This window comes from Sordaria macrospora, chromosome 2 (assembly GCF_033870435.1).
Source record: "Sordaria macrospora chromosome 2, complete sequence".
Lineage (NCBI taxonomy): Eukaryota > Fungi > Ascomycota > Sordariomycetes > Sordariales > Sordariaceae > Sordaria > Sordaria macrospora.
In genome coordinates, this window is record NC_089372.1 from 2,481,358 (window position 1) to 2,507,525 (window position 26,168).

The 26,168-nt window shown below is 53.3% G+C and overlaps 9 protein-coding genes and 1 non-coding gene across 10 annotated transcripts; 8 read left to right on the forward strand and 2 right to left on the reverse strand.

The window, feature by feature from the left end:
* The first annotated feature begins 254 nt into the window (after positions 1-254).
* Positions 255-341, forward strand: SMAC4_13235. The gene is given in 2 exon segments: positions 255-291; positions 307-341. It is a non-coding gene; the product is annotated as a tRNA-Gly (tRNA).
* Positions 342-3,008: 2,667 nt separating this feature from the next.
* On the forward strand, positions 3,009-6,602 carry SMAC4_08371 (uncharacterized protein). The gene is made up of 3 exons (XM_003343896.2): positions 3,009-4,302; positions 4,406-4,599; positions 4,664-6,602. Exons 2-3 carry the CDS (start codon positions 4,446-4,448, stop codon positions 6,073-6,075), a joined length of 1,566 nt encoding a protein of 521 aa, XP_003343944.1. The 5' UTR covers positions 3,009-4,302; positions 4,406-4,445; the 3' UTR covers positions 6,076-6,602.
* Positions 6,603-7,399: 797 nt separating this feature from the next.
* SMAC4_08370 (uncharacterized protein) lies at positions 7,400-7,792 on the forward strand (the record flags this gene model as incomplete). The annotated part of the gene is made up of 2 exons (XM_003343895.1): positions 7,400-7,652; positions 7,728-7,792. The coding sequence occupies 2 exons, from the start codon at positions 7,400-7,402 to the stop codon at positions 7,790-7,792; spliced, it is 318 nt and encodes a 105-aa protein (XP_003343943.1).
* A 508-nt stretch (positions 7,793-8,300) lies between these two features.
* On the forward strand, positions 8,301-11,304 carry SMAC4_08369 (uncharacterized protein; the record flags this gene model as incomplete). Its single annotated transcript, XM_066090790.1, has 2 exons — positions 8,301-9,275; positions 9,706-11,304. 2 exons carry the CDS (start codon positions 8,301-8,303, stop codon positions 11,302-11,304), a joined length of 2,574 nt encoding a protein of 857 aa, XP_065946088.1.
* Positions 11,305-11,835: 531 nt separating this feature from the next.
* Positions 11,836-13,289, forward strand: SMAC4_12618 (uncharacterized protein). The gene has a single exon (XM_003343893.2). It carries the CDS (start codon positions 12,052-12,054, stop codon positions 13,183-13,185), a length of 1,134 nt encoding a protein of 377 aa, XP_003343941.1. The 5' UTR covers positions 11,836-12,051; the 3' UTR covers positions 13,186-13,289.
* A 3,629-nt stretch (positions 13,290-16,918) lies between these two features.
* SMAC4_08368 (uncharacterized protein) lies at positions 16,919-17,764 on the forward strand (the record flags this gene model as incomplete). The annotated part of the gene is made up of 4 exons (XM_003343892.1): positions 16,919-17,031; positions 17,168-17,219; positions 17,382-17,441; positions 17,510-17,764. 4 exons carry the CDS (start codon positions 16,919-16,921, stop codon positions 17,762-17,764), a joined length of 480 nt encoding a protein of 159 aa, XP_003343940.1.
* Positions 17,765-18,839: 1,075 nt separating this feature from the next.
* SMAC4_08367 (uncharacterized protein) lies at positions 18,840-19,100 on the forward strand (the record flags this gene model as incomplete). Its single annotated transcript, XM_003343891.1, has 1 exon — positions 18,840-19,100. One exon carries the CDS (start codon positions 18,840-18,842, stop codon positions 19,098-19,100), a length of 261 nt encoding a protein of 86 aa, XP_003343939.1.
* Positions 19,101-20,214: 1,114 nt separating this feature from the next.
* SMAC4_08366 (uncharacterized protein) lies at positions 20,215-21,510 on the reverse strand (the record flags this gene model as incomplete). Its single annotated transcript, XM_003343890.2, has 1 exon — positions 20,215-21,510. The coding sequence occupies exon 1, from the start codon at positions 21,190-21,192 to the stop codon at positions 20,215-20,217; it is 978 nt and encodes a 325-aa protein (XP_003343938.1). The 5' UTR covers positions 21,193-21,510.
* Positions 21,511-22,060: 550 nt separating this feature from the next.
* SMAC4_08365 (uncharacterized protein) lies at positions 22,061-23,593 on the forward strand (the record flags this gene model as incomplete). The annotated part of the gene is made up of 2 exons (XM_066090789.1): positions 22,061-22,396; positions 22,494-23,593. Exons 1-2 carry the CDS (start codon positions 22,312-22,314, stop codon positions 23,591-23,593), a joined length of 1,185 nt encoding a protein of 394 aa, XP_065946089.1. The 5' UTR covers positions 22,061-22,311.
* Positions 23,594-23,676: 83 nt separating this feature from the next.
* On the reverse strand, positions 23,677-26,167 carry SMAC4_08364 (uncharacterized protein). Its single transcript, XM_003343888.2, has 4 exons — positions 25,479-26,167; positions 25,142-25,402; positions 24,446-25,064; positions 23,677-24,384 (listed from the first exon to the last, which is right to left on the reverse strand). Exons 1-4 carry the CDS (start codon positions 25,621-25,623, stop codon positions 24,228-24,230), a joined length of 1,182 nt encoding a protein of 393 aa, XP_003343936.1. The 5' UTR covers positions 25,624-26,167; the 3' UTR covers positions 23,677-24,227.
* Between the last annotated feature and the right edge of the window lies 1 nt (position 26,168).

Below are 26,168 nucleotides of genomic sequence, written 5' to 3' on the forward strand. Positions count from 1 at the left end.
GTGAAGCAAGGCCTAGGGACGCAGTGTCGAGAAACTCGCCAACATGGAATTCGAACGCGAGTGGGTCGGTGGCGGGGTTTGGCAGCTCAAGGTGCTACCTGTAACCCTAACCCCGTACAAGGTACCGAAGGGGTAGCGCGGGGGTGGGGTCTTTCAGGCACCGACCGATCTGTACAGATTGCGAGAACGTTCGATGCAAGCACGACCAGCCTCATGAACCAATATTAGCTGCATCGTTTTCAACAAAAACCACTGCGCCGTTGGTATAGTGGTTAGCATACTCGCTTCCCAAGAAATCCTCTAATTAGCGAGTGACCCGAGTTCGAATCTCGGACGGCGCACTTCCTTTTGCCTTTTTCTCACTCTATCTCCTAGTATAGTGAAAGCTCAGGAGATGTTCGAGGAATTCTTTTTTTTGACTCTTTTCACTCTACACATACAACAACAAGGTCAGCCTGGCTTCATGTAGCCCGAGTTAGAACCGGCCAGATTGGTTGTCATGGCGCACTCTCAATTCACAAACAGCTGGCAGGAAAGACATTCGTCGTCACTGTCAAGTGTATACATGGTCTTACACAATTCATCGCATATATATACTCTGGGTCGTCATTTAAAGCTTTCATCCAATTGCAAGGTCCCTCCATGTTGCTCAAATCACCTCCCAGACAGATAAGATTGGACACAACCTGCATTGACTCCTACGTGTAAGTAGAACAGTCCTCAGGTTCCGATTTGTCAACGGCCATCATTGGTAGTCCAGTCATGCACGCGAGACGCCTTTCCCGTCGTGCCCGTTTCCACTCACCCAGACAGACGTTGAGATGTCTGGATGCTGTCTTGTCTCTTCTTTACCGCCTTGTTGCTGCTGTACCCGTATCATGTACTGTATGTAACCGTTTCTTTTGCTGGCCTGTGGTACAACAGGCAGACATGTAAGGTACAACGCATACCCTTTATACATGTTACCGCCGATGTGGGTTTTCGTTGATTTGCCTTGGCCGTATTACGGGGTGGTGGGTACACTACAAAGAGGTTGATTATCTTGATGTTGTTCGATACACCCACGGACTTTGCCGTCTTTGTGAGGGAAAACCAGGAGGTGCTCATGAGTCTTTGAAATTGCGAAGTGCGAATATTGCTGGCTGTTGGCGGGGTAGCAAACGTATCAGGACTATAACAAATCCTTCGATGCCTGCGGGCAAACGTCCCATATATGGCAGCTGGGCCAGTGTGGGAGATGAAGGCTGAACTCATTTGGCTGAGTTATCGAAAGGTGGTTGATTCCAGGCAATGAAAGGAATAACATCTCCTTCCGCAACAAGTACTTGCCCGAAATCTTGCCCACATGCATGTTGGTGGTGCATTTGGGCCAAGCTTGGGGGATGAAACGAGGCCGACGTATTCGTACTCATGTACTCACATGCTGTATCTGTGGGAAAGAAAGTTACAACGAAGAGGCGCGAACTGCATGCCCATTGCATGGTGATGCTGCATTAGAAAAGAAATTGATGGGTTGAAGAAGGACGGGGGAACTATGGAAAACGTGGGGCAGGAACAGACGAGGGGGTGCGGACGGGTTGTTGAACCAAAGCAAGGATTGGCCGGCGAGACATGGGAGAGGGGCTCCACTAGCTGGCACACAGCTCGCATCATTCGTCCATTTCAAGCATGAAACGTGTTTCAGACGTTTGGAGCCTAGCGGGTGATGAGCTTCTGCAAATCAGATCAATTAGAGTTGCGAACGACAACATTCTTCGCTCTCTATTTTCAATTAACCTCGAACCCCTTTGTATCTGGAGCGCTTGCTGGTGCCACTGGAACTATCACGCTCCGGGTAGTACCCCGCTCTGTACTTATTTTTCCTTCCTTCTTTTCTTTCATCCCAACTTTGTCAACACGTGCTCTCGTACGATTGTCAAGAAGAGACGATCAGTCACTGTTGTTGATCAACTCCTGTGACCGCCTTCTCGCTCACCGGGCAACGGTCGCTCAATTGCACATCCAAGTTTCCCCTTATCGATCGCAATCACGGCAGTCCATCCGGCTTCAAGCGTGCCGTACATCCACAGTGAATGCCGACGCGGTTGTAAGAATGGGATATGCGCCTCAGGAGTGGGAAAACACCTGGGTGAATTTTTGGTATCGGGAGGGGTGCATTGGCGGGTGGCAGGTTGGGCGGGAATGGGACCGTACAGGTTAAATAAAGCGCAGTGCAGCGGCGTACCTACATCATGTAAGGTCAGATGCGCAATGTGCTACACAAAACGACACTATGTAAAGATATTTGGTGTTACCTCGGCGCAGTGCTGGGCTTCTCACCCTCGCAACTGGACAAGACGAAGCGGCTGTCGCGATTACGATTGATTCAGGGGCACACCAGAACGGCCACGCAGCGCATTTCGGTCTATCATTAGCGGATGCCCATCAGGGTTGCACATCGACAGACTGGCGACGGGGAGGTGGGAAAGTGGGAGATTTGCACGATTATTGTGCTGCGGAGTTGGCGGTGGAGGCTTTGGGAAATCGCAGGACCCCATCCGAGGGGATCGCACAACGGCCCAAGAGTCCAAGACCTTCTTCTTCAGCTTGTTCGAGGAGTCCCGTCCCAACTGGAAACACTGGTCAGTCAAGGGACCTGCAGCAGCAAACCCTCGGCGGCATGCCGTCCCACCTGAAATTCCTCACGATTCCCTCGTGAATGGACACCTCGGATCTGGCGTCTTGATTGCTATGGTAGTAGGGCAGCAAACCTGGAGTCACTTCAAGTAGAGTTGCTTGGCCCGGGCTCCCGTCCCTGCTGCTGCCCCTGGCACGTGTCTGAGCGCCATGGCCGCTTTTCCCGCTTTTCTTTCGCTGTCCAAGAAGATAGCGAGAGTGATTTGCATTCGTTCGAAATTGGGAGCAAATTCTCACGCTCCACCATGGGCTCCAAAGTCCAAACAGGAGGTCCCTATAGTCCTTGGCCGCGTCTCTCGGCTCCTCATATAGCCCTTTTATTTTCCCTTGGCCGCCAGACTGCCAGTGTCCAGCATTAAATTAGGGATGTAGTGGCGACTCCCAAGAAGGAGCAGGACTTGGGAGACATGGGCTTGGAATGCGCGGGCCAATGGGCGCTTCTGAAGAGGTGGCTGATCGCCTTGTTCGGGAAAGGGTGCGATGCGGCGAGAGCAAGGGCAGGTTCGAAGGGGGCCACCCAAATACCACCCAGACGAGCCGATACACCCAGGATTGCGACCCTGGAACGGTGCAAATACGATACGTACCTGCAGCAACCCATGGCAGACCCATGCCTTGAGGAGGGTCTGGCAAGTCTGGTTAGGGTTCTGAGCGCGACGTACCTTCCACCCTTCCTTTCCTTCCAGTCGGGTCTTCTGTGGAAGTTTCAAGGGTATGGGACGCTCAGGTACGCCGCAGGTACCGTAGGTGTAATCTGCGGGTTCTTGGGTTGCCCTCGTCGACTCGTCGTTGCCCCCAGGCAGGCACCCCCGACCCCCGAGCCCCCGGGCGCCTCTCCACCCGCAAGAAATCGTGAGGGTTCCTGCCCGCTGCAAAGTGGAAAATGAATATCTTCCGCTGGGTGTCTCGCCTTCCTCATCAGTGTTCCCCTCTCCCTTCCCCGTAGTCCATCGTCGCCTTGTGGTTCTTCTCCCTCGTCATTCCCTTTTCCAGTCGTCATTCCATCCATTCCAGGTGGTCTGCTGCGAAGACTCTGTCCGACTCGTCGACATTTCACTCACTATCACCACTCGCTCTCTGTTGTACTACAGTCACGCTCTTTCACCACTCAACATCCCCATCTATCTTTCTCTTTTCCGCCCAGGGCGTTGATCACGCATTCTCGCATTCGATTCTACGGCATCTCTCCAGTGTCCATCCGTATTTCGACAAAAGGCAAACAATCTCGATAACCGACTCCGACTTTGGAACAAACACTGGTCAGCTGTGCGGCCTATTCAGTCATTTTAGAATCCTAAGAAAAACACGCGGTTGTGGACTCGTCGTGCTGGTCATATCTGGTGGATCGATCTCTGTCAAGAAGCAACTTTTACCGCAACTCACCGACTCGTCCGCTCGATTTCATCCCATATCGATACTTCGACCCCGCTCAACCGACAAGCGATTCTTGTTTTTGGCAACACAACCTTGGTGGGACCATTGTTCGTTTGGTTCAGTAACTTGGACGATTATCATTCGAGCATTTATTCTGCAACCTCGCCGTTGTCTTGACAGTCTTCCCCTCAAGACATCTTGCAAGGGCCTGAAATCGGACAACCGGATAACATCTGTTGTCCTTGGATATTGGTCAGTGCATTCTTGTGAAGAGCCAAGCTTTGGTGCTTGTTCACTTCTCGTTCTGCAGTTCCTTGCTGCGGATTCACTTTTCTAACATTGCACTCTTTCTCAGATTCCCATCACTCTTTCACCAATACAAAATCATCCTCAAAATGAAGGTTTCTGTAGCTATCCTCGCCGTTGCTGGCGGTGCCGAGGCCTTCTGGCGTATGGAGTGCCGCGGCACTTTGGCTGTCGGTCGTATCGACCCTCTGGTCAACTTCGGTGAACCTGCGGCTCATGCCCACTCGATTCACGGCTCTTCCGGTATGTCCATTTGTCCCAAGACACGCCTTAGGAGATGACAAATGTGCTAAATATTCAACAACAGGTTTTAGTGAAAAGGCCGATTTCGAGGACCTAGTTGGGGCTGACTGCACTTCTTGCGCTGTCACCCAGGATATGTCTGCGTACTGGACTCCTTCTCTCTACTTCCAGCATTCCAACGGCTCCTTCGAGCTCGTCCCCCAGGTCGGCGGTCTGTTGTCCTATTACTTCCTCTTCAAGGATGCTGCCAACCCCGACAGCGGCATCAAGGCGTTCCCTCCCGGATTCCGCATGATTGCCGGAGACGCTGCGCGCCGCAACTATACGATTGCCGGCAGCAACGTCAAGGATGTCGACCCTGAGAAGTCCGTGTGGGCCAGCCTTGGACAGACTTCCCAGGACGATCTGACTCAGCGTGCCATCGGATTCAACTGCCTCAACTACAACAAGGCTCCCGAGGGTACTCTGTACCGTCACTACATGCCGGACAAGGACTATCTCGATGCCAACTGCGCCGATGGTATTCGCGCCGAAATCATGTTCCCTTCTTGCTGGAACGGCAAGGATCTCGACTCTGATAACCACAGGTCCCACATGGCGTACCCCGATCTTGTCATGAACGGCAACTGCCCCAAGGGTTTCGAGACCAAGGTCCCTGGTCTCATGTATGAGACCATTTGGGCTACTAATGCCTTTGTCGGAAAGCCTGGTCAGTTCGTCTTCGCCCACGGTGATGTTCAGGGCTTTGGTTACCATGCCGATTTCATGACCGGCTGGGACGAGGACTACCTTCAGCAGGCCGTTGACACCTGCACCAACGACAGCGGAAGGATTCAGGACTGCCCCATCTTCAACATCCAGAGCGAGGATGACCAGAGACAGTGCACCTTCAAGAAGAGCAACTGGCTCGTCAAGCTGTTCCAGGGTACTCTCAACGAGAAAGTTACCGGCATGATTGGCGACTCCCTTCCCGGCAACGTGAAGATTGCTTACGGACCCGAGCCCGCCAATGGCCCCAAGGCCGCATCGCACACCACCCCTATCGAGGTCCCAACTGCTACTTACTCTCAAGGTGCTACTGTCACCAACGGCGACTACATGCCCGGAGGCATTTTCAAGGCTGCTAAGGTCGGCACCTCCGCTGCTGGAAGCGCTGTCGAACCCATCATCTCGACTACCACTCTCGTCTCCATTGCTAAGCCATCCTCGGTCGTCCCCAGCTCGACTACCGAGGCTTCGTCTGTTATCACTGAGGCACCTTCCGTTGTCGCGGAGGAGGATGGCGAATTCACCGCCGTCAGGACCGAGTACATTACCAACGGCAACGTTGTCAGCATGGTTATCGTTAAGGAGGCTCTCGAGTACGTGACCGTCACGACCACTACTGTTACGGCTGTCCAAACCGTTCAGGCCCGCCACTACTCTCAGTACTTGCATCGCCACAAGGTCCGCCACGCTGCGAACCACCGGGCTTAAGCCATGTGCTATATGACTGAAATCCGGTATCCTTACTTCACTTCTGCAGGCCTTGTTCCCTTCCTGGTGACAATTGGCTCTGGGCCACATTTGTGAAGAGCAATCTTCATGGCCATTTTTTCTTGTTTATGCTTTGCTATATCCCTGATGGATCTTTTTTGGTGGGTTGGACTGCATCTTAACAGACCATCATCCGATATATCCGGTCGAGGAAGTGGTATGGGAAAGCCAGCGGATTTAGGGAGATACACCTCAGAAAGTAGAAAAGGAGTTGATAATGCAAAGCCTTGTTCCCTGCACTTTTGCATGTTTGTCGTGGTCATCGGTAGGTATTGAGTACCTAATTGTTGTCACTTGTACTTTTTTTTTATCTTCTCTATTAGCATGGGCAGGCGTTCTAAGGTGACACATCCCAGTGCCTCTGCATAGGGCCAGGTATATAGGCCGATTTCTCTCCTGAGCGAACAATATAATAGCATAAAGAAACAAGTAAGATGGTTACCTACAGAATCTTAACCCACTTGATCCATCCGATGTATGCTCGAGTACTTTCTTTGCTGGATATGGTGAACTTAGAGGGGATCCGGGCACGTTCACAATAGTTGCCATGTCAACACCACCACCATCTTACCATACATCATATCTATTATTTATGTTTTTCTCTTCGCGATGGTTGACTCAACACAACATACCTCAATGTTTACGTTGCCATGGCGATGGCGAGGGCTGGAATGTTGTCATGAAGTCTCGTGTCGTGGTGTTGTGGTGTTGCTCGGCGCAACGCATTCCATTCCATTCGCAGCAACAATGCTGCACTAAATCAACAATAACACTCCGTTTTATCTCGGCCCTTAGACATATGTTGCCATTCCGGAAACAAGAACCATTGTTTTCGTGTTTTCCGGTTCACATCGTCACTCTTTCTCTCAAAGGTTTCGTTGTTGAAACCACCACGTTCGTTTTCCTCACGTTCATTACCGGGTGACTTAGGACGACGACACACTGCGAATAGCAACAACAAGGGCCGAAAGAATCAACAGCTGTCGCCGACTTTACTGACAGACTGGCATTTGATCGTCAAAGAACCCGGAAGAAAGCAAGAATACGAAGCAAGAATACGAAGCAAGAACACGAAGCAAGAACACGAAACAGCACAGCACGGAAGAAAGCAAGAATAACAACATAACCCCAGCAATAATCGAAATACCAGGCAGGGGAGGTTCGAAATTGGAAACAAGCAAACTGCAGTCGAAGCCGTCATCGCGGACCAGCGGGCGACAACCCTAGCCTCACTCAAAAAAGAGTAAAAGAGAAAGCAACCACAATGGCCGCCGTCGCTGGCGCAGGGGTTGCTCTCCTCCCCTTCGGCGCCCTCATCTCCATCGTCCTCCTCGGCACATTCACCGTCTCCGTCACCGTCGCCTTCTTGGGCATCTGGCTATCGCGTCGTCGTAGACTAGCAACCTCAGCAAAAGCAAACAACAACAACAGCAAGGAAAGAAGCGGCGGAGCATGTCATCATGACTTGACTGGTGAGACGACCATTGCCGGTGCCGTTGCGTCCATGGAGATCGGCAGTTCGTGTTGTTGGCAACAATGATGATGATGGACTCAACGGCGGTGACGACAACTCCTCACCGACGAGAAAGAAGAGCCCAAGGAAGTTGCAGAAACTTCCGTCTGCGTCGTGGACGAGGGCGTCGGCTTCGAGGTTTAATAGTACTACTTCGCTGCTGCCTAAGGTGAAGGGGAAGCGGAGAGGTATTAGTGATAATGAAAGGTTGGGAGACGGAGGAGGACACGGAGAAGGAGAAGGAGAAGATGGTGTGCTTTCTGTTTCTATGCCACCGGGCATGTCGTGGATGGGTACTATGGGCGGCGGGCATGGCGTGCAAGGGCAAGGGCAAGGATCGCTGTTGCCATTCAGCAGGTTGAGAAAAACTTCTTCCGGCAGCCTTCTTCGTCAGCACAAGACAAAGCTGGGTCTGGGCCTGGGCCTGGGCAGGAAGAAGAGCAGTGCCAGTGAAAGGTGGATGGCGAACTCGGCGTGGATCGATGAAGAGGCGCTTCATGGACCAGAAGTGAGTGGGTTGAGCAACATTACTGATGAAAGCGGAAATGGTAATGACAACGAAAACAACGGGAGCCGCAAGTCATGGTTGCTTGGCTGGAGAAAGGGGAAAGGCAGAGATTGGATCCGGGAATCATGACCGCTGAAGACAAGAATGCCTACGGTTCCCAGGTTGGATGGTGACAATCAGGAACTTGCCGAGATTCAGAACCAGGGACTTCCCAGTGACGAGAGAGCAGAGCAGTTGGAGACCGAGACAATGACGGGTCATCTTGGGATTCTTTCTACTGATAGCGGTCGACGTGCGGTCAGATCTGCCTATGGCGCGATGGAGAGGCTGCTTCCCGAGCCTCCCCAGCCCGCGGTAGTGAGAGGACAAGCCGAAACGGGTGGAGGATTCGTCGTTCAACACAGGCAAACCAAGAGCGAGCCGCAGAGGATCTTGAGGGTCACGAACCCAAGCCCTACTACTAGCCCTGCTAGGCCTACTCCCATACCTGGAACGCAGTCAATCCCGACGAAGAACAGACAGGTATCAACAGAGTCGACACTGTCCGATATTCTCAGATCAACGGAGAGGAGGCTTCAAGAACGTGGTACCAGCGGAGTGTCGCGGCGAAACCGAGCGACAATAGCAGCGGCATCTGGTCCCCATCGAGGCCTGTCTCTGCATGTGGCCAAGAGACTTGAGGAAAGCCGTGACCCTGGTCTTCGACGGAGCGAAGCTCTCAAGGAAACTCGAAGGACTCGAGCAGAACATGAACTCCCCGTAATCAGTCCATCAAGGAGTGGTCTCGTGGCACCACTAACGCTCGTTCCTAAGCCATCGGAGCAGGAACAGCGGCCAGATTCACGGGAATCATTGTCCTCGGACCCGGATAGTCTTCTAGCCGAGCCTGCATCCTCGGAAATGCCGTCAGGACTGACGAGTCCAAGCCGGGTTTCGAGCATAGCCGGAACTTCGAGCGTTGCCGAGACAGATATCGAGATGCTCCTCTTGACTATGGATATGCCGTCGAACCGCAGCTCCATGACCTCGGCAGCATCTCTTTCCACTATTCATAGCGAGGACGAATCATCTGAAGGGGAGCAAGAGTATCGGCAGGGACTAAGACGCCATCCCCCGACCGTGCTGCTATAGTGGCAGGAACCGGAAGACCCGCGGTCACCCTATAGACCTCCATGCTCAACAACGAGCGATTCGCCTTGCCGGCTCCGTTGTCCACTGTAGATGCATCTGCACCTTCTCTACCCCCTGGATCCTCTAGCCGGCCCTTCACAAGCTACGGATGTCCTATACCAAGACCTCTTTCAGCGAGATCTCAGGGTGAGGCTGAGAACAACAGGAGATCGTTTGTGCGAAAGTCCATTATAGCACAAGAACCAATCGGCCCCATACCATCGATGCTCACCAGGCTGCTGCCGTGTCCAGGGGTGCCTTCCGGGAAGAACTGTGTGATTGCCCAAGCCAGCTGTGGCACATGGCATACCGCAATGGCTGATCCCTTCCAGATACCAGTCAGCCCGACCTATCTTCAGACATCGACAGACTCCGCAAGTCCGACATCGTCTTCGGGCTCCATGATATCAAGGGACTTCGCTCTCCATCCAACAAGAGCACCACCTACAACAATACGCTGTTAAACTCCATAGTACTCCCACCACCGACAAAACATAGATATGTCGATGCCAAAACGGTGGTAGTAGAGAGCAAACCACCAGTCAGGTCAGGGGTAGCTCATACTCCCGAGCGCAAGCGTCGCTGGCCCTTCATAAACACACACACTAGGACAGACGACGGCAATATCCATCAGCCGCCCTCGTCAACACCACGCTCAGGTTCGCGCCTTTCCCGACAATGGTCATTGCAGCAACAAGAACGCAAAACCAGCGAATCATTATCCATATACTCGCAAGACTTTGCGGCCAACGAAGCCTTCAGCCCAGCATCGGTACCGACATTCATGATGCCCATTCCGTCCAGTCCCACCCGGACATCCCTCCCGCCATCACCAACCAGCGTGGGACTAGCAGCAGCGCAAGCTCTTAACACCGCCAATTTTCAGAGGAACTCCATCCTCTTTGCCGGAGCCCAGCAACAGACCCCCTCTCGCCGCACTTCGCGTACTGGCAATACCAACAACAGGGTGTCCATGCTATCAGCGCGGCGACACATCGACGATGTCGAAGAGGACGATAACAAAGAAAATATGGCGATTACACCCAAAGCCAGCCCCATAGCCGCCACCATCGCCCAGCTGCGACGCATGAACAGCGTCCTCAGCACCGCCTCCAGCGTAAGCAGCATCAACACCGAAGTCGCCGACGGAGGCGGCAACGGCAATCTGAGCAGGAGGAATAGCAGTGTGGCAACTGCCAGCCCGTCACAGTCGGCGCTTAGAGGCGGTGGATTCAACCCCAACCCAAGACGTGACAGTCATCATAGTTATGGCCATTGGCGAAGTGGGAGCAGAAACTATCTGTTTGTGCTGAGCGGCGGTGCTGGAGCCGTGCCGCCGACGCCGTCGACACCGAAAGTTTTGAAGAGAGCGGGAGGAAGCGGCAACGGAAGTGGTAGCGGGGTGCGTCCGCTCTTAGCACAAGTGAACGCGCACTACTCGCGGACTGGATCGGGCTCGGACTCGGGTTCAGGGATAGGAAGAGTCGTGTCGATATCCCGATCTGGGTCGCCGCAGAGGACAACATTGACTCCGACCCATGGACACCATCGAAGCCTGGGTGGTTACGGCGGCAGTAGCGTATTGGGGAATCCCAGTCCGATTAACGTCAACATTTTGAAGAACCGGTTTCAGTTCAACGACGAGGACGACGACAACAATGATGGCATGAACGAGAGCGGAAGAGCCGGTAATGTTGATGGTTCTGCCCGAAAGCAGGAAAGTAGTGGCTTTTTGGCGGGCAGCAGGAAGAACGACGTGGGCGAAGAAGAGGAGAGCAAGAGGAAGCTTCCAGTCAGATTTACGTTGCCGAATTCCTCTCCTACCAGTATTGAAGTAACGGTGAATTTGCCTCCGTCGTCGCCGTCGCCGAGGTCAAAGCAGGCTCAGACGGGCATGGTGTATGTGACACCGAAGGGGAAGCGATGGAGAGACAGAGTAATGAGAGTTTGGGGCTTTATGACCGGGACGGCTTCTTGATTAATTCGCCTAGTCGGCCGTCGGAGGCAAGTCCAAGTGCGGTGCGCGCTTAGGCGATAAAGTTCAAGTAATTATAATGGGGTGAGAAGTCAGGGGCTCTGTCGAAGGTAGTCGAAGGAGGTGTTGGTGTAATTGATGGCGGCCTTGTTTCTGTCTTGTTTCTGATGTATCTGTTGGATGTGGCATGCTTCGTTTTGTTATACCCGGCGTTTGCTTCTCTGCTGGGGAAAAAGCCCGGCACGTTTTCTTGTACATGTTAAGATACCGCCAGCACAGCTGGTTATTTCCCTTTGACAACAGTTTGATCGAACAATTGAAGAAGTGATTGTATGGTGAGAAGCTTGATATCAAATTGGCATGAGGTGAGGAGCTGAAGTGGAGGGGAGGAAGCCTTCCTTTGCTCTGATTGGTTGCTAACGAAGCCAGGCAGCTGTCAGCTGCCTACAGCAACCGCCACCAGCTGAATTTGGACAGTTCGCTTGGGCTTACACTGCCGATGTTTCGACCTGATACAGCCTCACTTGCCATGAACAGCATTTCCCAAGATCCAGCAATACCATATTCTTCTCATCAGGTCGCTTGACTATAACATCCCATCATCATCATACATCTCCCATTTTACATTTCTCTTGCTCATCCATTTGCTAAACCAGATACGCCTACGGTAATCGACCTCCTCAACAACCCCAGATCACAACATCACAACCAATATCATCGTCACCAAAACAACAACATCAACAAAGCAAAATGCCCCCGCTCCCTCACCAACATGTCCCTCGCCTCATAACCTACTACCAAACGCACCACACCCCCTCGGGCGACCCCATCTCCGTCCTCCCCTTTCTCCAAAAACCCGGCATCCACCTCACCCACCTAATCCTCGCCGCCATCCACATCAACTCCGACCCGGAGGGCATCACGCTCAACGACCACCCGCCCTCACACCCGCGCTTCGCAACACTATGGGACGAGCTCCGCATCCTCCAAGCCTCAGGCATCAAAGTCCTCGGCATGCTCGGCGGCGCCGCCAAGGGCAGCTTCGAACGGCTTGACGTCTCCGATCCAGATTCCGACATCGAAGGCATGCCCCGTTTCGAGCGGTACTACCAGCCTCTCAAGCGCCTGGTTCAGGAGCGGGGACTAGACGGTCTAGACCTGGACGTCGAAGAAGAAATGTCCCTTTCGGGGGTAATCCACCTGATCGACCGGCTGCGCAAGGACTTTGGGCCGGAGTTCCTCATCACCCTGGCGCCCGTAGCGGCCGCGATGCTGGACCCGGAAAAAAACCTGTCGGGATTCGACTACGAGGCGCTGGAGGTGATGAGGGGCAAGGAGATAGCGTGGTACAACACGCAGTTTTACTGCGGGTGGGGGAACTGCAGCAATCCGGTCATGTACGAGATGATGGTCATGAAGGGGTGGGCGCCGGAGAAGATTGTGGTGGGTTTGATCACGAACCCGGAGAACGGCGGCGGGTGGGTAGCCTGGCCGGCGCTGGCGGGCGTGCTGCCGCTGCTGGTGGGCAGACATCCGAGGTTCGGAGGCGTGATGGGTTGGGAGTACTTTAATAGCTTACCTGGGTCGAGGGAGAGGCCGTGGGAGTGGGCGCAGGTCATGACGGCCCTGTTGAGGGGGAGACAGGCGTCGGATGCGGGAACGCAGTTGTTGGTTGGGCTGGGGGCTCCTTTGCATCTTGATGTTGCACAGCAGCAGCATCAGCAAGAGCAGCAACAGCAACAAGAAGCAAGGCAGCCTCCACAGACCGAACAACAAGAAAAGGGAGGAGTGGCTGGGCTAGTGGACAAGGACGAAGTGGACGCGCCCATTGCAGTGCCAAATTCGTTTGATTACCACACTGATGCAGAAGATGAGCATGAGTAGACTCACACGAGATAGGCAGACAGACAGACCTACTCTTGACTCAAGCGTCCCCATTCCCAACAACACCGACGGAATCACATGTTCAAAAAAGCAAAACTCTGTTGATAGCAGCACGGGTCTACCAGTACCGGCCAGTAAAAGGGCGTATAATTCTTACAGAACCCATCTTGAAGGAGTCAAGACCGCACATCAGCACATCACGTTGACGCAGACATGACTAATAACTTACGGTAACTGGCCCGAACCGGTGAAAAGGAAGATATCGTTTATGAACAAAGGCGAGCCAGATCAACGAGGGAAGGATCTAGGGGGTTCATCCCATCTCGGGAAGTCAGGAGAGCTTATCAATCCCCCCAAAAGGTCAACACAACAAGGTTGACGTGATTGCACCGTGCAGGATTTCTGCGAGAGCGGCCTTGATTTTTGGCCCGGAATGGTGGCCTGATGCTGCCGTGACTTGGACACTTTTGGGCAAGTGATTGTTGACCAAGACCCACGAATGCCCTCAAAGACAACCCTCAAGATCCCCAACATATGTCTAGGACCCTGAGGATCGGACCCCCTTTGCACTGTACGTCCCCTGGTTTGTGAGTTTGAGCGGCCAGCTGTCGGAAGGAGGGCATTCCGGGATGATAAGCTCTATTCCGAGTGGCCTTGGCCCACCGACAAAGCTTGAGCGGCCAGTTGCCAGTCGAGGACCAACAGTCCGGACTGGATTCCGAAGGCTGTGAATGGTGGCAACCAAGGAAAGGAAAACTAGTGTAGTGTAGCCAAGCTGACCGGACCCAGCAACATGCGATGCTTCGGAAACTTGGGATGGCGCCAAGCATCTGTCCCCTCTCTCTGCAGGACAACATCCAAGCATATGCCGGCGGTCGGGCGTTGTAAAGAATCCGTACACGACTTCCATTCCTTTTCGATATGTTGAACTTGCTCATCGAAACACCTGAGAGATTTTGACTGCAGCGAAAGAGTCATACATGTGTGATGCGCTGAGCTGGGTCAAACCTTGGGAAAGATTGAAACCACATCTCGGTGAGATGCAAAGCGTGGTAAGAGATACCAATGACCTTCAGTTTATTCCGTTTACACGAGGCTGACGAATGCATAGGCCCCTCTAGAGGAATTCAGTTCACCTTATGCCGGCCGTATCTTGGCTCCAATTCTAGTTGCGTTTCAGTTTCGAGAAAAGTGTTCTGGTCGAGGGCGGTAACATCCTTTATGGATGTTCAATCGATGACGAGAAGCATGTCATAGCATCTCACCTTACCCAGATTCCGCATACGTAGCGGTGCACGTACCCTCGTTTTTTTTTTTTTAGGGGTCCCAGCCTGCCAACCCAAAGGCGGCTGCGTGACGCCATCCTATGATGTCCCACAGACGCGAGTGAATCAGAAGCTAACGTCAGGGACGGCAGCATCATACCTACCTAGGTTACCTGGTAGCCGCATCTCTCACGAGTGACGTTGTCCTGTCGACAAGGGGAAAAGGGCACAGGCACAAACATCCGACGTCGTACAATGATGCCAGAGCTGACGCCGTTTGTTGACGACAAAAGACGGCTTTGAGGTCATCTCACCTTTGGGGACGTTTGCGATGCGGTCATCGGCGGGACGGGGAGACGGGACCGAAGGGGACGTGTTACCGGACAGCGACGTCAGTCGGTAGGAGCCAGATGGGGAGAAGGGGGGGGTGTGCAAACTCGAGAGTTAAGAATGTCGTTGCAGTGGCAATCAAGTGAGGCCGGACTTGTTGCTGTGAGCCGCCCGTCAGCGTCAGCGTGGCTGCGTCAGAAGAGGGCTGAGATGCCCCTGGGGGAGACGGAGAAAAGGCCGTTTTGACGTCAAAGGCGGGTATTGCGCCCGGAGGCTGAGATGATAGAGCCGCGCACTAATGTCAGTTTGGTGGCGCCGGCAGCGTCAGGTCCCTGAGTTTTGGGGGTCCAATTTGCCAAATACGGGCGAGGACGCGGTGACGGGCTTTGTTCCCCTGTCGTTCGGTGCCGTTGGCGGCTCCCCGCGCCTTCATTGTCCTCCCTTGATGATGATGACGGCACGGAAAAAGGTTCTAGAATGCCTATGACAGCAGAGGGTCCATGGGAGACAACGAAAACAGAGAAACCATCGGGAGATCATCATCATCAGAGCGGCTCCTTTGTTCGGTGTTAGAAAAGACTATGCGAGGGCCATATGTTTTTGGGAGGTTTGACAAGTCAAGCAATGACGACAATGGGTTGCGGAGGCGATTTGTTTACCGTTTGTTTGGTCGCACAAGGGAAGAAACATCGCGAAGTGAGGTCGGCTCTGGCGTCACTTGTTGGGTTAAGCTTCAATCTATGTTCGCCAAACTGACCAATGAGTGCTCTTGGTTCCTGCACCGAGAGCCGGGCTGGAGCTTTCTCGCTTCTCCTCCAGAATCGGCAATCACTCGTTCGAGACCACTTAATGACCCACTCCTTTCTCCATTGCTGGAATGGGAACACCAAAAAGGCAGGAACAGCAAAGCCAAGAAAGTACAACTGGAAGTAACCGTGATGGTTGCAATCCAGCGCAGAGGGAACAGCAACCGAGAAACTGAAGATGAAGACAGAAAGTGGCAGGCAGCCAGGCAGACTTTGGCCAGTTTCCACAAATTCAAATTGAATTTCGAACATGATGCGAAAGGAGCAAAGAGTTGCAAAACCCGGCCAGCTGTCGACAGGGACACGGCAAGTACCTTGTGGGGCAGGCACAGCAAAAAGAGCCAAGACTGGCGCTAAGGAGAAAAGCGGGTCAATAATGGCCTGAGACTGATGTCATCCATCCTCGCCGCATGGGTGGCGCCTTCTGACCTCGACAGCTTTTTTTTTGCAAAAGCTCGCCGTTCATGCCTCGCCAACACTGTTCGCTGTCCACCGGGAAAGAAGGTGCTGAGTTTTCACCGCACTGAGAGGGTGGTTGTTAGGGCAGCTGCGATTGGCAACCATCAGCATATCGTCATTACTTCGTTGTTGTTTCATTTCGCTGCCTCGGATTGCTTTTGGCCGCCCCGTTTGAACTCGGTGAGACTTCTGGATCTTCATGTGCAATTGGATCCATTCTGAGGCTTCAAACTTCCACCTTTCTGTCATTGTTTCCCCCTCTGTCAACGGGCTCAGGGGATGAAGCCTGGGCAAGGTCGGCAGCGCTATCTCTATGTGCTAAGCTATCCCACTGTGTGATACCACTTTCCAATAACAAGCAACGCAGGGTCTTTTGGGCCGTCTAAATGGGAATCTGGAAGAATGCCCAATCCCTAGCAGAGTCAAAATTGCTTCATTCCAATGGTAAAAACGGAAATGCCATGTTTTCTCTGGTCACTGCCCTCGCTTCCGGCGCCAGCCATGCCGGCCTGCCAACTTTTGGTCCCCTCCTCCTTCCAAACCTCGGCCCCCTCCCCCCTTCGAGCGGAACACCCGTCCAATACCCATTGGCCGGTGGCCCAACTTTTCAGCTGCCGTTGAGGTTCTGGCTTCCGAATTGCGGACATCTAAACGCGAGCTGGCAACCGAAGAACAGCGGTCATACTCAGTGTTGAAATGGCTTCTCCTTAACAATGCGTCGCCCACTTCCCCCAACCGTTAACACTAGATACTGTGTGTATTGATAGGCATGGACTATTGCGGCCAGAACCCTTTCTCCCTGCATTAGAGAGGGGAGGGCAGCATTCGAGGAGCAGAAAGGTCCGCTTCTTTGGCCGCTCAACCATTGACATCATGGCAAACCGCGAATCCCTTCCCAACACGGGCACGGGAAATACGCCGATCTCTGTTTCTGGCCTGCAGTCACGACAAAGGACTGCTGCTGCTGTCGTCAGGTTTATCAGATGGTAAGCCCCGGATGCTGGTTAGAGTAGGTACTGTGCACACACTCGCAACTCACACTCACACACTTCGCCTCTCTCGGTCTCCCGTGTCACGGGCTGGCTGTTATTTCCCTTCTTCCTCTTCTTCCGCCTTGCCCAGTCCGTCACCGTACCGCACACGGAATCCCTTCAATTTCCCCTTCCACTTCCACGTATGCTCCACGGCTCCGAATAGGCTCTGGTGAAACTACCGGCGTGCAATTACCCACAATGACCTTCCTCGTGCTCTCTTGCCCCGAGCTAGTGGCCAATAGAATGACTTCATCTACACACATCATCAATCTCCCCAAAGACCTCCGATGACCTGAGATCAGCAGGGTCTTGCCCCTTTGGGCGGCGGTTACTTGCTCCAGGAGAAAGAACCATTGGAACTCGTAAGCAGAATCTCCGCCATACGCCCTCATGGCTTCAGATGCTACTGTATCATATCTCACAGCTATAGGTAGCACACACTCCCCCTACGCAACACTACGAGGACGAGGCTGACATCACCTACTATGGGTCATCTTACCGTCTCTTCACTTTTGCCGTTCAGGCCGTTGCGCCGAGGACAACGAGGCAGCCCAAGACTAACGGCCAACAGACGGTGAGACTCTTCGCTCGCTCAGCCTCCACAGCTAGCAGTCTAGCCAACAGGTACCCGGGTCTGGAAGAGACGGCCGGCTTGGAGTACCACGGCGGGCTCACAACGGCCTGAAGGAGCCATATCGTGTCGGCTACAGGCCAGTCAAGCCTGGAGATTGATTGGATCAGAGGCAGAGCTTTTACGCCATCTCGTGCAGCTCGTAGGCCACGGTCCCCCATGTTAACCATGTTCATCACTGTCGATCACCAATCGAAACAGACAAACCTGTGCAGTTGTGGGTAGCATTGCCAAAAAGACGCATTGTCGTGGACTTGAGGACGACACAGAGAAAAGGTACGGGGAATTCTTCTTGGTCGTCGTCCTGTTGGGGCAGGGGGGGTGGGGGGTGCGAGTTGTTGACGGCACCTTGTTGGGTTTGCTGTGCACGCCCCTCCCATTGACCCCTTCTTGGCTTCTCTGCCACCCGAGATCTGACATCCGCGGGCGAAAAAAAAATCCCCAAAGAGCAAAGAGGAAAAAAAAAGAGGGGAATGCAGATCACCTCACGGTGACGGAGGAGTCCAAGGAAAGAGAGGGACCGCGGGGACAGAGAGAATCCTTTCACCCCTCCCGTCCTTGCACTTGGGGCACTCTGGCACTGCTTCCTGGCACTGCTTTCTCTCCAGACCTTCACCAAACTCGGTCTCCATCCCCATCTTCTGACCACCCCTTCCACTTCTTTTTCTGTCTTCGACCAACCGTTGCCCCGGCTGCTTGTCCCCTCTTGATACCCCCCTACCTTGGGTTTTAGTGTGGGCCGCATCAGCGCATCAGTGCACACCCATTCCCGCCCTAGCGTACGGTCGCCTTATGAGACTAGCTTTTTTCCTAGCCAAGCCATCTATTATATAGTTCCCCTCCTCCTTCTTCCCCCAGACCCTCCGTTCATCCGTCTTCTCGACATCTTCACATTCAGCTGATACTTCCTCAACGCAACCACTACCAACCACTTTCATAGGTCATCTTTCCTACCGTCATTCTCCTTACTGTTCAAGCCTTCAGCATCAAGCCTTCAGCATCAAGCCTTCTGCATCAAGCCTTCCACCACACTTCTCCAACACTTCGGCAAACCAAAAAGCTTAGCTGCCCAACGCCAACGCAAAAGGCTCACCACCAACAACCACCACAACAAAACCACCAAACAGAAATGTCGGCTGCTGCCCAGAACTCTGCCTACTCCATCACCATGTCTCCTCCTCCTCCCTTCGACTTGGGTTCTTATTCTCGCTCCATGCACCAGCACACCAAGCGCCAGATGGAGGCTTCTCAGACCACCCTGCCAAGGTCATCGGGTTCGCCTTCCAACAACCAGACCTCCAACGGCCAGAGCCAATCGAACGCCACACCAAGTCTGCCTAACGGCGTCTCGGGTACTCGCTCGAATAGCGATTACAGCCATTCATCCTGAGAGCCGGCCCGAGAGTGTGAGGAGGAATGGAATGGAATGATTGTTTGAGCACACTCCACTCTTCACCACCGCCAAACCCACGATCAGGCCTTGCTCGCTTCCCCTGTCATCCCTCAAACATTCGGGATGACATTGAACGCTCTTGAAAAAAGTCAGAGCGACCCACAGCAGCACAATTCTGCACGCTGGGAAGGAGCAGGGTCTGCATGCGACACGCACATGATGCGGATCTAGCAAGAGATCTGATCTCATCATGCACCTCACGACCTGCTCCATTGAGCTAAAAAGGCCCATGTTGCATGTAAACCTTTTAGGTGTCGGGTTTCGGCGGTGGTTGTTGTCTTCTTTCTGATGTTTTATCGTCATGTAACTTGTGGGTTATCGATTTGAGAGGAGCTTTATTTCTCCTTCGCATATTGGTGGCTTGGGATAACTTGGCGGGTTTTTGTCCTTTTGGTGCTTCTCTTTTATATTTGTTATTTCTGGCACGGCGTTATCGGGAGACGGAAAGGTTCATATTTTTTGCGAACTCCCAGGGGGCATATATCTAAAGGGGAAAGCGATTTTGTCGTTATCATACGCGAGGGGGGGGCCTTTGTTTCTGGAAAGCCATGACATTCGGGATCTGGTCTGGCAGGGGAAACCTTTGAGGTCGATTGTACATATTAGTCGCCAGATTTCCCGGGATGATTGATGATTTAGACTCATTCATATGATCTTGTTCATAATTGTGTTCCTTTTTTGCTGCTGAACGTGTGAAAATCTTGTGTTGCAGCTACGATGCTCTCCTCTATCTAAGTGTGAGTGTGTGTGGGTTTGGTCAATTGGCGGTTATTTATTGACTTTGTAGAAGTAAAAACTCACTTGGGTATTGTTGATTAACATCCATCATCCACGTCGATCATGTTTTGCTGCGATGTGCACTAGAAGGTTGAAAGAATAAGTCGTAGCGGACCGCTCCCTCGTGGCATTCGAAACAATCTGCAACCTCTCTGCAATCCTCATCCTAGGATTCATGGGGGAGCCGAGCCTCTCTCCACACCCTGACGTGCACTGTCGCCGAAAATATTCAAATCAAGGTAATCCTCACTTCTGCCCGGATTGTTTCCTCCGTCTAGACCAGGGGTTGCTTCTTTTTGATACCAAGCAAGGCCGAGTGATCCTTCTTTTTCTTGACCTGTCGCTTGAAACTGGGAGGGGGCATATCAGTTGCAGCCGCGGTTGTCGGGTTCGAGACCGTTGCCGCCGCCGCCGCTGCCGACGCCGCGGTTGTTGAGGGGCCAGCAGCAGCAGTCGTACTCGAGGAAGAACCCGACGAGCCCTCCCCATTTGTCACAGCCCCAGGTACACCCGGAAGACCCAACACTTCCACCTCCGCCGGCCCTTCCTCCAGCTTCTGCTGCAGTCTCGCAAACTCAAACGCCTTCCTCGCCGCCTCCGCATCCTCCTCCTCCTCCCTCCTCCTTCGTTCCTCCTCCTCGCTCAACCCCCTCCCGCCCAGCACACTCTCAATATCCACCCCGCTCTCCCTCTGCGCCTTTTCGAGCCTGGCATTCCGACTCCTAATCTCATCCAACGCATCCGCAACCGCCATCTCCCTCTTCGCGTCCGCCGTCTTCTGCTCCAGCTCCGCCATCGCATTTCTTTCTTCGGCAGCAGCCACCTCCCCATTCTCATCCGCCATCTCCCTCTCTATCCTGTCCAGCCGCTGCTCATCCGTCTCCTCCAGCTCGCCCTCAAGCCCGCGGCGCCACGGTTCCGTGTTCCGCTTGGCGCCCTTCTCCACGGCGTAGTCCTGGTTCTTGGGGTCGGTGCGGAACACGATCTCGGCGCTGCAGCGCGTGCACCGGATGTAGAAGCGGTAGATCTGGATGTTGAGGTAACGCTCGTCTACCGGCGTCTCCTTACGCGCGTTGAACTTGCGGCCTTTGTACATGTACTCGCCGCAGGAGGAGCAGCGGAGGGAGAAGGGCGCCATGAGGCGCACGGTTTGGACTTTGGGCCCGGTTTGTTTGGGCTGTCGAGAGCGCCCGACGAGCGAGGGGTCGAAGTCCGGGGGGTAGTATTTGGTTAAGACTTTGCGTTCGGACATTTTGGCGAAGGTTTGTGGGCTTTGGCTTTGGCTTTGGCTTTGGCTTTGACTTGGTTGTGATGGGCGTTGTTGTTGGTGATTTAATTAAGCTTGAGAGGTTGAGTGTTTGGTCGGTCGCTTTGGCTAACAAACAGGCAGCGAGTGCGAAGTGCTCGTAGCGTGTAGAGAGTCGGTGATTTTTGGGGTGTTGAGGCGGGTGCAATTCGCGCGACAAACGTTCGGTGTCGTGAAAATGGTGAACTTTGACAATGGGATGTCGTTGAAAGTCTTCGGAAATTCGGCAAGGGAAGAAGCGGAAAGGTAAGGTCGTGGTTCAGGTTGCTGGGTCAGATAAGCAGCAGATCGAGATCGCGATCCCCCCAAGACACCGGACTTATCCATCAAGGTGGGCGCGCCACGTGAGGCTGGGGTGCAGGCAGGCAGAAACCGAACGGGACGGAGCTTGCTTGGGGTGTGCCACGCCCCACTTTCCGCTGTCAACTTTTAAGAGTTTCATCGGTGTTAACGGGTTACTTTCTACAGATAATCGAGCTCACACATCCAGGCACGCATGGGCTGATCAAAGGTGCCGATACGCTCGGTCAGGATGTTGTATTTTTTTTCTCGCCAGGGAATATGAGTTCGATCAGCGCGGAGTATGTTGCACATGGCCGATCAATTGTGGCTTTGTTGCTTTCTGTTGCTGATCTTGGTGTACAACAGTTATGTAACACTTAGGGGGTTAGGGTTATATAGGGTGATCCTCCTTTTAAGCCGCTGCGCGCTGGTGAGCTTTGTGGATATACCTCCCGTTAACACCAACCGCAACTTGAACGAGATTCGTCCATTGTTGCCGACGGTTCAAAGACTTATAAAGTCTCGTATTAAAAAAAAAAAAGGGAAAGATCACTTCCAGATCACCTTCATCACTGCATTCACAGCGTCTGGTAAAGTTAGTCGGTATTCCAGGTCCTGGTCATCCAAAAACGCATTCAATCACACACAAAACAACACTATCACCGTAGTTGCCTGGCATGAGATAATCCCATCACCACCCGCCCGCGGCATCAACCGCCGAGATGAAGTCAACCAAACATAAACAATAACACAATGGCGTAAAGCTAAAGCAGAAAGATTACGATGGATGAATACGACAACACTACACCATCTCGCGGGAAAGACAACTTTCCCCGGAAGATCCTTTCCCAGCTGCATGGCTCAAATGGTACGTTCACGTTCTCTCTCACCTTTATCAACTACTCATATGTCATTTGTCATTCTAATCCCCAGCTACCTAACCATACTCTTCTCCATCCACACAGGCCCCGTCCACGCAGTAACCTACTCGGCCTCCCCAGGGACTTACATCCTCACCGGCTCAGCCGACCGATCCATCCGTCTTTACAACCCCATCCCGGCTTCAACCACCTCCTCCTCTTTAACCACCACCTCTTCAACCTCATTCATCACCAAACCCTTCCAGGCCCCCTCCTCAACCACTACCACCCCCCCTCCACCAGCCGGCCGTCTAATCCAAACTTACGCCTCCCACGGCTACGAAGTCTTGTCATTGTCCGTCTCCGCCTCCAACGCGACCTTCGCCTCTTCAGGCGGCGACCGCGCCGTTTTCCTCTGGGACGTATCCACCGCGCAAACCATCCGCCGCTTTTCCAACGCCGGCCACACAACAGGGCGGATCAACAGCGTCATCTTCGCAGGCGTCGACGATTCCCTTTTGATTTCGGGAGGCCACGACACCACCGTTCGAATCTGGGACGTGCGCTCGCAGAGTTCCGCCAGGCCGGTGCAAGTGCTGGGGGAAGCGAAGGATGGGGTCACAAGTCTGGTCTTTGATAGTCAAGGGACGGGCGCGGAGGTATTGGCCGGCAGCGTGGATGGAAGGGTGAGAACGTATGATGTGCGGATGGGAAGGCTGGTGACGGATGTCTTTCCGGGGGCGGTGACGAGTCTGTGTTTGGCGAGGGACGGGAAGACGGTGCTGGTGGGGAGCTTGGATAGTAAGATCCGGTTGATGGATAGGAGCAATGGGCAGTGTTTGAGGACGTACGGTAGCAGCGGTGGGGACTCCAGCGCTGGTGGAGGTTGGACGAATAAGGAGATCAGGGTGCAGAGCGTGTTGGGAGGAGGGGAGAGGTGGGTTGTTGCGGGTGATGAGAACGGAGCGGAGAACTCGAATGGAGAGGGACGGGCGTGGGCTTGGGATCTTCTGACTGGCAAGCTTGTGGCTAAGCTTGGGGTTCCGTGGGGCCCGGGTGGTGGGAAGGTTGTTGTTGGGAGGGATGGGAAGGAAAAGGAGCGGAAGAATGTGGTCAGTTGTCTTGCGTGGAAGGATGGTGGGTTTGGGAACCAGTTTTGCGTTGGCGGTACATCGGGGTTTGTGACGGTGTATGGAGAAGCGTGATCATCAAATACGGAGGAGTACGGGTTCTGTCATAGTCACATGGTGTTGAAGAAAACGGATCGATATTTGAGAGCTCCTACAACCGTTTATGTTCTCACTTGCCAGCGGGTACCATAACCTGGTCTAAGAAGGGTCAGGACACATAGTACGTCACGTATTATGCAGACTTTGGTGCGAATTTTTTAATCATCTTCTCTGAACAAATATTCAACAAGAGTGAGCCATCCCAAATTCTTTTAACAATCTGATCCTTTTTAATTTTCAGAACAGGCGTATCAGCAGCTTCTTCAGTGGCATAGAACCGCCCTGAACATCCAAGAACACCCTCCGTAACCACCCCTTTTGATCATATGTCGTGCATCCGGAATTCGTCATTAATTTAGTATGTACAAGCATCATTAGATGGCTAGATACCGCCAGCACCAGAAAACCTCCTTCGTCAGTTCCATAAGCGTATGTATCCCGAAAGCATGTCATATGCAACGCCGAAAGGCTACGTAGCCGGGTATGATACAGTAGCGCGACCCAGTGGCTTCTCGATGTCGAGAAACCAGCTAGAGTCAACGCTCCATTACTGTTTGGTGTTTTATTTTATTTTCCATTGTGTTTGTCGTTTGGGGTTCGGTTCACTAGCTTAGCCCATGCCGACATACTTGAACCAGTTGGGTCTGCAATCTTCCCTGTTGAGCCAGGCCTCGCCATCGGTGAAACGGCCGGTAACGCAGCCTTTGCACTTGGGCGAGTTAGGGCAGTTGAAGAAGGGAATGTGCTGATAGCCAATATCACGGAACCTGGTAGAAAATGAAATAATTAGCATAAAGTCCTTCGTGTCAAGGTTCCGACCGCACTCACCAATGGATCTTGCTAGAGTCCTCGAAAAGACCCAGGGCAATACTGTGAACGGGCGCGTCACCCCAACGCTCGTAGAAGAAGCCACCGGCACGGTCCAAGTGGTTGAAATAGTCCTCGTACGCCTTGCTGCGCCAAAAGTTCATATCACCAATCTCAAAGTTGCTCCAGAAGTGGCATGTCGAATAACCACTGGCATCCTTGGTATGATCGGGACGGCGAGTCTTGTCCGTCAACCAGTTCATGGCGCTGTTCTCGTGCACGTACTCGGGGTGCTCGGCCAGGAACTTTTCGGTCTCGGGCCACAGAGTTGTGATGGAAGCCGGGGCGTCGTACAGGTTGATGGTGAAGCCGTACGTCTTGTTGTTATCGTGCATGTAGCGGAAAACGTCATAGTCGACATCGCAGAAGAAGTGAACGTTGGGCTCGACGCGCCAGTAGTACTGCGTGTTGGCCAGGGCCGGGTGCTTATAGAACATGCCGCTGTTCCACCGGCACATTTGGTGGTACGAGATCTTGTCGGCATACTGGATCTTCTTTTCTTCGAGGATCTTGACCGACTCGTCGTACAGGTCCTGGTTAATCCACGATGGCATTTCCCAGTGTTCCTTGGGGATAAGTTCTGTAACCGTCGCAATGATATCAGCCCGCCTGCTCCATGTATCCATACCGTGTGGGTTGCTACACCGCCTTACGTACCGTATCTGACCTCGGCCTTCGTTACCGCGCGCGTTCTCTTCTTGAACTCTTCGGAAAAGGGCACGTCGTTGAAAAAGGTCCAGGGGTAGTTGAACTTGTGGTTCCATGTCCGCTCGAGGTCGCGCATCGCCTGCAGCATGCCTTCCAGCTCCTCGTTTCGTACCAGGGCCAGCAGGGTGGCATTGATTCTGGCCGAGTTCGTTGCGCCCGGCGCATAGTCTTCGGACGCGCGTACTAGCTTCCCTTCGGGTTCTCCCGTAGCTGTGTGATGCGCAAAAGCATGTTAGCATCAAGCAGCAATGCGACTGCAGATGAATCGAAAGCGCTCTATACTTACGGTCAAGGTTGGGATCCCGCTCGAAGGACAGGTACTTGTCTTTGGTCATAGCAGTTCCCGATGGCGACAGAAGCTGCCAGATGAAGAAACACCAGACGAGCGCAGCCGCCAGGGCCAGGGCTCGTACTGGGCGAGCAATCGCCATTGTGATAGGAGGTTAGTTGAGACTGGAGTTGTCCAGGTCCAACCGGATGGGTTCGAGGTGTCACGGCCACGGGGTTGACTACTTCATCTATCAAACGGTGATATACGTGATGGTGGGATCGCAGCGCGGGGCTCGGCGACGTGCCGATTTTTGTACTGCGATGACCAAGCTCGGCGGTGGTTCAGGTGGTGATGACCTGAAAAAGGGGGGAAGACAACAGGCAGAATTCTGGAAGCTAGAAAAAGATGGAGATGACAACGCCGGTGGTGTTGCTTGTCAGGCGCAGATTGGCACAGATCAAACCCGACCCGACAGACAGCTGTAGCAGGCAGGAAGGGCGGGAAAAGGGGATCACTAAAAGTTACAGCGGGCAGCAAGGTCCCACGCTGGCTCCCACTGCCGCCACTATCAGCTCCCTATCGGTGCGTCCAGATGACCGGGATTCGCGTGTCTGAGGCTGACCAGGCCGGTAGCGTTGTTGCATTGGACGGGTGCTTGTTTGCCTTGGCACACCACTCAAACGCTGGCAAGCAATTGTTTGGTTG

What these genes read in the sequence shown, in the direction of transcription:
- SMAC4_08371 (XM_003343896.2), top strand. Translation starts at nt 4,446, where the DNA reads ATGAAGGTTTCTGTAGCTATCCTCGCCGTTGCTGGCGGTGCCGAGGCC. An exon ending in CTCGATTCACGGCTCTTCCG is followed by an intron (nt 4,600 to 4,663) that starts GTATGTCCATTT and finishes ATTCAACAACAG; the next exon opens with GTTTTAGTGAAAAGGCCGAT.
- SMAC4_12618 (XM_003343893.2), top strand. Translation starts at nt 12,052, where the DNA reads ATGCCCCCGCTCCCTCACCAACATGTCCCTCGCCTCATAACCTACTAC.
- SMAC4_08364 (XM_003343888.2), bottom strand. Translation starts at nt 25,623, where the DNA reads ATGGCGATTGCTCGCCCAGTACGAGCCCTGGCCCTGGCGGCTGCGCTC. An exon ending in GCGGGATCCCAACCTTGACC is followed by an intron (nt 25,403 to 25,478) that starts GTAAGTATAGAG and finishes CGCATCACACAG; the next exon opens with CTACGGGAGAACCCGAAGGG. An exon ending in GACTCTAGCAAGATCCATTG is followed by an intron (nt 24,385 to 24,445) that starts GTGAGTGCGGTC and finishes ATTTTCTACCAG; the next exon opens with GTTCCGTGATATTGGCTATC.